Source organism: Miscanthus floridulus, chromosome 10, assembly GCF_019320115.1.
Source record: "Miscanthus floridulus cultivar M001 chromosome 10, ASM1932011v1, whole genome shotgun sequence".
Taxonomy (NCBI): Eukaryota; Viridiplantae; Streptophyta; class Magnoliopsida; order Poales; family Poaceae; genus Miscanthus; species Miscanthus floridulus.
The window spans coordinates 107,690,487-107,701,928 of NC_089589.1; the positions used below are offsets into that span (position 1 = coordinate 107,690,487).

General features: G+C 46.3%; 1 protein-coding gene across 1 annotated transcript; it reads left to right on the forward strand.

The window, feature by feature from the left end:
• The first annotated feature begins 8,419 nt into the window (after positions 1-8,419).
• Positions 8,420-11,175, forward strand: LOC136485269 (protein SINE1-like). The gene is made up of 3 exons (XM_066482186.1): positions 8,420-8,602; positions 8,976-10,392; positions 10,542-11,175. The coding sequence occupies exons 2-3, from the start codon at positions 9,004-9,006 to the stop codon at positions 11,061-11,063; spliced, it is 1,911 nt and encodes a 636-aa protein (XP_066338283.1). The 5' UTR covers positions 8,420-8,602; positions 8,976-9,003; the 3' UTR covers positions 11,064-11,175.
• The last annotated feature ends 267 nt before the right edge of the window (positions 11,176-11,442 follow it).

Sequence of the window (11,442 nt, forward strand, 5' to 3'; positions counted from 1 at the left end):
AATACTTATTCTCTAGAATTTCTAGACATATCTAGAAAATTGCTTTGTTTGACCATGATAGCCATTGAATCATCTTGAGATGACTATAAGAAAGTTGTAGGCAGTTTTATAGGCTTTCCATAAAGTCCAAGATCATAGTATTTGGTTGAGTAGAACTCCATATACGACCAAAATAAGTAGCTATTGTTTACAGTCTAGGAAATGACTAAGTCAAATTATAATTGTTTGTCTTATGTGTTGCTTGTGTAGATGCTTAGGCTAATTGAGATTAGTTGTTAGCTGCAGGTTCTAAGCCTCTTACTGATGATGAACAACTTTACCTTAGGTTACTAGAACTTGGTGAGTGTATGTTTCTTGTACTATAGAAGAGATATGCACCTACTTAGTAAAGATCGACTAGAAGAAAGTTATACATCTACTTGGTCAACGAATGTTACTTATCATACATCTTGCGAATAACCATGCTCATGCATATACACTTCATCAGGTCATCTCATCTCTTATGCATTCATGATACTCATTTGTGCATATGCATGCAATAGGTTCCCCAGAAGGAGTGACGCTACTCGAGTTCGAACCCGAGCATCAGGAGGAGCAGCAAGTAGCCCAGGAGCAGGAGGTTCAGGTGGAAGGAGGAGTCAACATGGAAGATCTTCTTAAGTGTCCTGATCACCAACCTTCCTCGTTTCTGAAAGGCAAGCCCTAGAGCATTCTAAGCCTCCTATGTTTTCTAAATATCAACTTGAGTCCTTTTATATTGATGCATTAAGTACTAAAGGTTATTTGGAACCACTTGCTACATATACTTTCCTTATCCAGACAAATATATCTTGAATCCTATGTAGGTCTAGGATCGAATATATGCTTATCCATGCTTAGTCTGGTAGAAGTCGGGTGATTTCCTGTCACCTACAAGATATAGGTAGATATCTAGTCACGGTTGGCTATAATTGCTATCGTGGAAATAATCATGTGTTGATGAATAAAAGGAGACCGAGCGGGATTGTGATAGAGAAGCAACAAGGCACAGAGGTCTTGGTGCCTATTTATCCCCATCTGTGTTGGTTAAGGACCGATTCGCTGTACGTCCTCATGTCATGTTGAACGCATGCCTAGCACTTAGTTGGCTGGATAAGCCGTTTCGACTGTGAAGCTGAGTAACTCAACTCAGGCCAGGACCCAGTAAGTGAAAGTGCGCACACTAGAGGAAGTAAGGATGTACAGGGAGCCAATGACATGAGTCCAAGGGTAGCCTGGGCCTAAACTTTCTGGCAGACTGGTAGTATCCCTAAGGATGCGGCGCTGATCGGACCCGCGATTGTACCTGAGTTGTACCAAAGGTGACCCAATGCGACCCCAACAGGGAAAGTATGGGTTTGTGTTAGGAATAACTCCCCAACTGGTTGGAATCAATTCGAGTCACCATCTCTCCTAGATAGTAAGAACTTGACTGAGCAGCGACAACGTAGCATTAATTGATGGAACTTGATGGTTATGATGATGCTCAAATTAATACACCAGATATGGTTACTAATGCTTGTTAGTTTAATCACGTGATTGCTCTAGTACATGTGCTAATCTAGAGATGCTTAATTGAATATGTATTCAATTTGATGCTAAAGATATTAAATCTCTAAGTTATGTTACTTAAGCTTTATGCAAAATGTTGTCAAGCTAACTCCCCGATAAAGCCTTACAGACTCCTTGGTGTCATATTATTTCTAGTTTATGATGGGTAAGTCTAGTTGAGTACATTCTCGTACTCAGGGTTTATTCCCTCTTATTGCAGATGATATGATGTATCATGGGTACTGTAAGAACTGCCTTCATCCTATCGTGGATGAGGACTAAACCATGGGGCATGGTACTCCTAAGTTATCCTCTCTGTTATGCTTTTGCTAGAAATGACCATGGTACGGGCATGTATTTAAACTAAGTGTGATATTGATGTCAAACTACTTTGCTTCCACTATTTGAACTTGGTTTGTAATAACTATGTGAACTCCAATGTATGTGAGATACTTGTGAACCATTTGTGAACTGTGATGTAACATGTGACTTGTTATGTTGAATCATGTACGATTTTAGCTTGTATGTTGGTTGGTTTGAGATGCTTCATGATTTCATCATACTACCAGGTTTATATGGGCTCAAGTATGATAGTTTGATCGGTTCGATGATTGCTATTGTACTTGTGCTCTTATAAATTGGATGGTTCTGTTATATAGTCGTTTCTACTTTTGTTGTTGAATGATTACACATCATGTTGAGGCTAGCCAGGGTCAATTGAACAATGTTTGTCTTGAATGTTCATGCATGTAGATGGATCCAACCCAAAACCGTGAGCTAATGGCCAATCAAGCTGCTGCCTTGGTAGTTGTTATGGTGTCTTATGTTGTCACTAGGCTTAGGAGGTTTAGGCCTAAACTAGGCCCACTGTTGTATTATCTTAGGAGTGATGTTGAGCAGCATAGGAAGCAGACCCTGCAAGCCATTTACAATTCCACAGATGTAGAGTGTTTATTCATGTTAAGGATGACCAAAGCTCCTTTTTATGCTTTGTGTAACCTATTTAGAAATAGGGGGCTTGTACCAGAAAAGGCTAGGTTCATAGTTGAGGAGCAGGTTGCTATGTTCCTCCATGTAGTTGGGCACAACCAAAGGTTAAGGGTGGTTCACCAATCCTTTAGGAGGTCAATTGAGACTATCCATAGGCACTTCCACCAGGGTTTGTATGCTATTGGTGAGCTTAGAAGTGAAATGATTAAGCCTCCTACACCTAGCATACATCCAAAGATCCTTGGGAGCCATAGATGGAACCCTTACATGTAGGTAACTGTAACCTTAACTGTTAAGCCATAACTCACTGTAGGTGTTAACCAATGCACTTATCCCACTTACACCTTTTTTAGACTGTATTGGTGCCATTGATGGCACTCATGTGTTGGCTAGGGTGCCCAAACACATGTAGTAGGCTTTCAGGGGTAGGAAATCAAACCGCACACAAAATGTGATGGCTGCTGTAGACTTTGACCTAAAGTTCACTTATGTACTGGCTAGCTAGGAGGGCTCAACACATGATGCCCTCATCCTTGTTGATGCCATTGAGAGAAATGATGTGTTCATTGTGCCTGAAGGTAACTAAAACCACCTATCCACTGCACTTATGTCCTTACCATGTCATACACATTCACCAAGAGCATCTTTGGTGCACTTGTAGGTAAATTCTACCTTGTAGATGTAGGGTATGCCTACCGCAGTGGCTTCCTCCTTCCTTATAGGGGGGTGAGGTACCATCTGTCTAAGTATGGCAGCAGAAACCACCCAACCAATGCAAGAGAATTGTTCAACTTGAGACACTCCTCACTTAGGGTCACAGTTGAGAGGGCTTTTGGGGCTTTGAAGAACATGTTTCGTATTCTAGACAACAAGCCATTCCACCATTACAAGACATAGGTCAAGCTTGTGGTAGCCTATTGCATTCTTCATAACTATATTCTAGGCTTTGGCATGGACCAAGTAGTGCCACCAGAGGACTAGTTGCCACCTAACTAGCCTGATTCTCAGCCTGTCCATGAGCTGCTGTCTCAAGACTCTAATGTCATGTCCACTAGGAGGGATGCCATCTGTACTGCAATGTGGGAGGGTAGGGGTACCTCTAGGACCTAATTCATGTATGTTTATTCTTATATAACTTAGTTTGTTGACCCTGGTATGGAACATGTGGTTTGTGTACTTCTATTGTAATAATTATTGGACAAGGCTAAGACCAATGAGCTTCAATATTGTATATTGTTCTTACTGTTATGGCTTTATGGATACTCTGTTGCTGGTTATGGATTTCTTGTCAAAGTTGTGACCATGAGAGACATCCATACTATGTTAATGTTTTATTGGTTAACTAAATAGGATGGCTTCAGCTCCTGTTAATGTGCTGCTTGTTGAGGGTGGGTTTGTGGCTGTTGTTGAGGTCATGACTGAGGTTGTTGGGGCTAAAGCAGCTCCTGCTGCTGATGTTGTAGCTATTGTAGCACCAGCTGCTAGGCCCATGCAGTGGATATAACAACACCTCTAGGTTTGTGCTTAGGAGGATGGCCCAGTTGCTAAGTGATGGCACTAGGCCTAACAAGGTGTTCAAGGACAAGGATGTTAACCTTGTAGCCAAGTGTTTTAAGGACTATAGTGGGGATATAGTGAGCCCAACTAAGGTGTACAACCACCTAAGGAAGTGGAGGCAAAAGTGGTCTAGGATCTATAAGCTGAAAGGTCTTAGTGGTGCCATTTGGGACAGTGATGTCAATGCAATCATGCTTGATGGGGAGCACTACCTAGGCCACTGCAAAGTAGAACACTTGAGTTGCTAACCATGCCACTATGTCTTACCTATCTTACCTCATCTGCAATTGTATCCCCTACTGTAGGACCACCCTAAGGATGCAGAGTTCCTTAACTATCCTATAAGGTTCTACTTAGAGATGGAGGCCATATTTGGGCATTCTATGGCCACTGGTTGGTATGCACTTGGTTCTGGTGAGGCCCTTAGGGTCAACCAGGCTGATATTACAGCTGCTAAGGTTGAGGGCTCTGCCTTCCACCATGTCCCTAAGGAGAAGACCAACACTGAGGTTGGTGAGGGTAGCAAGGCCATAGAGCAGTTGCATTCTACTATGGGTGGAAAGAGGAAGAGAGGGAACTTCACTGAGGATGAGATGCTCTTGCTGACCAACATGTCTGATGCTATCAATAATGTTGCTAATGCACTTAGGGAGACATGTGTTGCACATATCGATCTTGACCTCTATCTTGCAGTCATTGAGATGTAGGGCTTCACCACTAAAGCCCTCATTGTTGCTTACACATACCTGCTAGAAAACAAGGCCATTGCCACAGGCTTTGTGAAGATGGCAATTAGCTATAGGGACATTTGGATGAGGAACTACCTTGCCAAGAACTACTATATGTAGTTCTATCCAATTAGGACAACAAGGCAAATAGGGGGTTGACTATTGAGATGTATAGTTCCTCCACCTCCCTCACCCACTCTCTTACCTTTTGTACACACTAGGTGTAGCTTTTGTGTAGCTTAGTTGGCTGATTCACACCTATCCTTTTGGGTTAGTGTAGTTGGAGGGTGGATGACTATAGGTAACATTAGGCAAGATGGACCTTATTTGAGCCTACAAGTGTGAGGCTGTATTGGTATCTATAATGCACTATTAGTGGCCTCTGTTGCCTGCTCTATTTGGTACTGTTCATGGTTTCTTTTATTTCTGTTGGCTCCATTTACTACATCATTTGTCACTGTTACCTTGTCTTTGGCCATGAAACTCAACCATACAGTGGTAGCAGCATAGACGAATGATGCTGCTGCTGTTGCATGGCTGTGTCCCATGGCCAAAGCTTATGTATGTTACTTATGACTTGTTGGTTTTCTTTTCTTTTGATTGGTGGTAACTGTGGGAAATCTATAAGGCATATGATGCAAACAACATATTCATGAGGTGGCAGCCTTGTTTAATTGGTTCTTCATATTTTTCATCACTACCATGGAACCCTATGTGTGCCCATCCATTCACTCATCAACAACAACTTGCATCTTATGCTGATGGCAGTGAATGGATGTGCACAATAGGGTTTGATGCCAGTCATGACCCTGGATTTGCACTTGTTTGGAGCCTGTCCTGTTTACTTGATTATTCTGATTTATCATGTATGTCATCATATCCATGTGACACATCCATACCCTAGCAACTGCCCCTTCTTTCTTGTGCTGATGGTAGTGTATGGATGTGCACATGGATTCCATGGCAGCCATGAGCTTGGATTTGCTGCACTACTGGTTTTTATTTTCTATGGCAACCACCAATGATTTGAACTGAAAGAACACCACCACATTCTAAAGCTGAGGCCACCTTTTATTACAATGTCTGTGATGTCAATTCTCTTACATATGAACTTGATGATGTTAGTCATCAGTGGGGGACTTAAGATCAACGATTTGTTTCACCACAAACCGTAGATCTTCAAGTTCCACACTCATGGCTAGTTTCATGCTTTACATTTGACTGAGGCTAAACCACTATTTCATTTCATAGAAATGGTAGCGTACTATATTGTTTTCAATGGGAAGGCTCCTGTGATTTACCTGAGTTGGCAGGAGTGCAGTAAGCATGTTCTTAGGGTGAGAAATGCTATATACAAGAAGTATAGCAACTATGAGCAGGCTGTTAGAGATTATCAGGCAGCCATGAGAGATGTCCATCCATCTCATGGAGCAGCACCTCCCCTCCCCTATGATCCTATCCCTCATGATGCTTTTGCTCTAATCATTCCTCCTTCTGATGATAATGGTAAGGCTGGTTGGTGGAAGAAGGTGTTAATCACCTCACTTGTTATCTTGGTGGTTGGACTAAGGATGAAGGGGGAAAAACTGGCAGCTACGGCTGCCCCTCTTAGGCATGTGATGACTACAACTATATGATGGATGAGATGTGCTGTGTCTTACTGATTTATGTCTTCTATTTCTATTACCTATCTCCTCTGTGTTGTTCAAGGACTGCTGATTACTGATTAGGCTGCTGATGTTGTTATTTTGCCTTGCTTCATTGGTACTTTTGTAAAGTTAGAGCAGTTATGACTTCATGCTTATTACCTAACTAGTCTGAGGCCTGTTGGTTATGTGATGTTGCATTACTCTTATCTATCTCCTATCTGTTGATTTATGTTGGCTACTCTCCATGGTTGCTGGCCTGGACAGGGATCAAACAAGATCTAGGAATGACAGTTGGTGGTAGTTGGCCTTGGGCCGGGCTCCCAGCTGTGGAATCAAACACAATCTTCTTTGGGCCTGGTTAGTTTGGTGCAGGCCACCAAATAAGGGGCCTTGCACCGGGTCAGCCAGGCTGTGGCTGGCCTGGGCCTGGTCTGCGGGCCTGGCTGCCTTCAGGCAACGCTCCAAACACGCCCTTGGAGTTTTGGTGGAGACGACAACACGGGAAGCAAGGAGGGAAAGAGAGACCGGTGGCGGCTAAAGGGAAATTTTTGGCCTCTTAGGTTTTTGATGTCATAGGTGGGCTGGGCCTTAGCGCGTCGGATGCCTAAGGCTCTACACCGATAGACCGCCTGATCCTATAGCTCGAAACACCGACAGACTGTCCAACGCTAATTATAAATAGGTATACCGACAGACAGTCAATCATGAAAGTTATATTTACCGTCTGATGGTTTGTCACATACTTTTACCGTTAGATGTCTGATGCTATATTGGTGTTGTGGTGGTGTATGGTGGTTGTGGAGGCCCTAGCCGTGGCCGTGGTCGCTGGTCAGATCAGGAGAGTGTGGAGGAAGAGGCGGGCGGTGAAGAGGACAGAGCAAGCAACGCTGGGATTGGAGTAGTAGGCGTTTGTGCTGTTGCGAGCGGCGTGAGATGAGGGGCAGAGCAGGAGCCACTAGGCTAGGATGGAGGTTGTGGCTGGGAGGGAACGTGTTTTGGTGTGTTAGGCTCGAAGTAACTCCAAAAGCTAATAGTAATTTAGGTCTCTAAAATAATATAGACCGTTAAAATAGATACTGTCAGACTCTTTATTTTTTAAAGTTACCTCGTTATCACTGATTCAATCAAATTTGAAATTTGATTGAATCTGTCACTTTTTTGTGGGCTTTAAAATGTGTGTGGAGGGAAAAAGGAGGCCACGACGGCGTGAGAAATGGCTGAACGCTACGGATGGCCAGCTAAGCCCGCTGGCTTAATTGCTGATAGGAAAAAATGAGATAGCCAGCTCTTTATTATTTTACAAACGCTGTTACCGAGTCTCTTGGAGCCTTTAAAAAAAAATACTGATAGCGAGTAGGATACAATGTCTCTTTGAGTTGCTGCGAGGTTTGGAGATGGTTAGCGCACTGAGATTGGGCCACTATTAATCGAACCTCTCGTGTCGTGCAGGCCGAGGGTGAAGCCCAGGCGATTGCCACCCGCTGGCCATTTGGCCCATTGGTGCATGGATTCAAACGCGCCACAAACCGAGCCACGAGCCCAGCCCACGAACACTGTCGCCAAGTTCACACCCCACCACCAGCACGGGGCGTGGGTGACCGTGGCAGAAACACGAACGGTCAAAGGTCCCAAGGGCAGAACGGTCATTCTCGCAACCCCAAATTCAAACTCCGCGGCCGCTCCGCCTCCGCGGCCCCTCACCTGGAAACGCGCCCGCGCTCTCACGCACGCGCACCCGCGCCCGCGCCTGTCACTGCAGGTGGGCCTCCTGGACTCGTCTCCTCCGTGTGGCTGGCCGAACGCGAGTGAGAAAAGTATGCCGGGTTGGGCTTGCTCCCATCGGTTCGAAAACGCCGAGAGGGGCCCCTACTGCCCGTTTTAACCCCCTCGCGGCGGATCTGAGCTGCTGGTGCTGGTTGATTTCAATCGCTCCGCCCCCCTTCTCCTCCTACTGCCGCCTGGTGATTTGAATTCGAGCCGTGTGTGTGGAGAGAGAGAGAGAGAGAGAGAGAGAGAGAGCGAGAGAGAGAGCGAGAGAGAGAGAGAGAGAGAGAGAGAGCGGGAGAGGGAGAGACGAAGGAAGCTTTGCAGTCCAGTTCTTGAATCCAGGTGAGTTCAATGCGACGCCCAAACTTCTTTGCCAGTCTTGTTGATTCATCAGTCTCTCCAGTTCTTGGAACATCACGCGCTTCTTCTTGCGCGGTTGGTTTAGTGCTGGTCCGGCGGGTCTCTTGATTGGATTGCTTTGGTTTGGTCGGTTAATGTTCGTCCATTTCCTCTTTTAACTCTCCCCTGCGCTATAACTATGAATGGAAATTAGTAATTTTGGGCGAGATAGGCAGCTAAAATCTGACTCCTGTCGAGATTCGATGGACGCGGCCACCGATTCCGTGCTTCTTGCGCTTGATTCTGTCCCGAGACGCCTAAAAAACGCGCCCTTTTTATGAGTCTGAATTGTTTGTTTCGTTTGTTCTGCATACAGAGCTTCGTTTCTTGCACGCCGGCCGCCGATGGGCCTGAGCCCGCTGCTGCGGCAGGAGCTGGACAACCTGGACAAGGACGCCGATAGCCGCCGCGCTGCCATGAAGGCGCTCAAGTCTTACGCCAGGCACCTGGACTCCAAGTCCATCCCGCACTTCCTCGCCGAGGTCTCCGACACCACCACGGCCGCGGGCGGCGCCGCAGGCGCCGGCATACCGACCGGTGAGTTCACCATCTCGCTCTACGAGGTGCTGGCGCGGGTGCACGGGCGCAACATCGTGCCGCAGATCGGCAACATCATGGCCACCATCATGCGCACGCTCTCCTCCAGCGGGGGATCCTTCCCGCTCCACCAGGCCTGCTCCAAGGTGGTGCCCGCCATCGCGCGGTACGGCATCGACCCGTCGTCCACGCCCGACGACGAGAAGGCCGTCATCATCGCGTCCCTCTGCAGGCCGCTCTGCGGCGCACTCATGGGAACGACCCAGCAGGACGGCGGCGCCGCGTCCGGCGCGGCGCTGTGCCTGAAGGCGCTCGTCGAGTCCACCAACTGGAGGTTCGCGTCCGGGGAGATGGTGAACGAGGTCTGCCTCAAGGTGGCCGGGGCGATGCACGACCGGGCAACGCGCTCGAACGCGCACATGGGCCTCGCCATGGCGCTGGTGAAGCACAATGGCCTGATTGCGGAGGCGTACGCGAGGTCCATTGTGCGGTCGGGGCTGCAGATCCTTGATGGGGACACGGCAGAGAGCAGCTCGCAGAAGCGCCTCTCGGCGATCCAGATGATCAACTTCTTCATGAAGTTTGTTGACCCCAGGTGCTTGTCTTCAGAGCTTGGCAGGGTGATTGCTGTGATGGAGAAGTGCCAGAATGACCGCATGCCGTTCGTGCGAGGTGCTGCATTTGAGGCATCACAGAGCGCGAAGAGCATCGCCTCGCAGAAGGGATCAAGACATGAGGTTGGCACAAGCCCAATGGTTGGCTCCAATTTTCACAAGAGAAGGGAGAAGAGCCCGTGCAGGAGCCTCTGGAGTGCCAAGGGCAGCCCTGCAGGCTCCACCGTCGCTGCTTCTCCAGCCCAGTTCAGGTCCCCGGAATCCCAGGTTGTGGATTCGTCTATCATGAATGGCAGCACACCCACCGAGTCGCCGGTCTCAGTCGGGCAGTCCTCATGCAACTTCGATCAGAGTCGGCGCACGAACCGGAGGTTGTGGAACAATGATGGCGTCGATGTTTCTCTGAAGGATGGCTTGTTCATTCAGCTTTGCTCAAACAGCAATTCCTATGAAGATGACTTGGGCGAGGTCTGTGACAGTGAGGTGACTGATGCTAACTTTGAGTGCACTAACACATTTGCAGGATTTGTGTCACGAAGCCCAAATGGCTCCATATCAAGAGATAAGACTCCCAGTCCCAGGGTAAATATGTTTACATATCTCAACTGTTTTAATAAATCTTCCAAGATTTGCTTTATGTTCTTTTTGTGCAATGTGTGCTTCAGGAGTTGCGTTGTACAGTTCCTCAGTTGAGCCAGTAATTAACTTTACTGTTCTATTTCCCCCCTTAGGCTTCAGACAGCCCGATCAGCATTGATAACGTGAAGATATACTCAACACCAAGGAAGCTTCTCCGATTGCTTCAAAGCTCATACGACTCTGACTCTGCTAGCATTGTGGGGCAATCCACTGCAAAGCTCAGTGGCTTATCATCACCAGATCAGGAACATGAGGAACTAGTGATCTCATCTGAACAGATGCAATCTCTGCATTCAGACAGCAAAGCTGATGAGATGAAGGATGAGAATGAAACCATTGATATGCAGAACAGCAATGATAGGACTGAGACTCTATCCAATGCCGATGAATCAGGACTTTCCACTACCGAGGCTGAGAACACATCGAGCAAGGCTTCCCCTGAAATTGAACTTAAAGAGGATGATGTCTGTATTACAAGCAGCATAGTGAAGACGAGGAAGTACAGAACAAAATTCACTTTTGTTCTGAGCATGATTGTGATTATTTTAGCGATCATCACCATGTTTATTAGGATAGAGAATTATGATGATTCAGTGTACCTTGTCCCCACTTGATGTTTTGTAGGCTTCCTTGCTGTTTGTTCAGGTTGCTACATCTATTGTACCACTATAGAGTGGTTTGTGTTCTGAACTATTTTGCAGTCATCTATCCATGAATGACAACAAATAATATAATTTTCATTTTCATGTTCACAATGTGTTTACAGTGTTCTGCAGTCTCACTCATGTGGTGAAATACTTAAGTGTCGGTGTTTTGAGTAAACATCAACTAGTAAATTTGTATTTGTTGTGCGTTAGGCCTGGATGGTGTGCTAAAAGACATAAGGTTTATACTGGTTCGGACGGAATATCCCTACGTCCAGTCTGCTGCTGCTCATATTACTAGCACTGAAAGGTTTGTAGTAGGGGGTACAAATAATCAAGAGAGGGACAG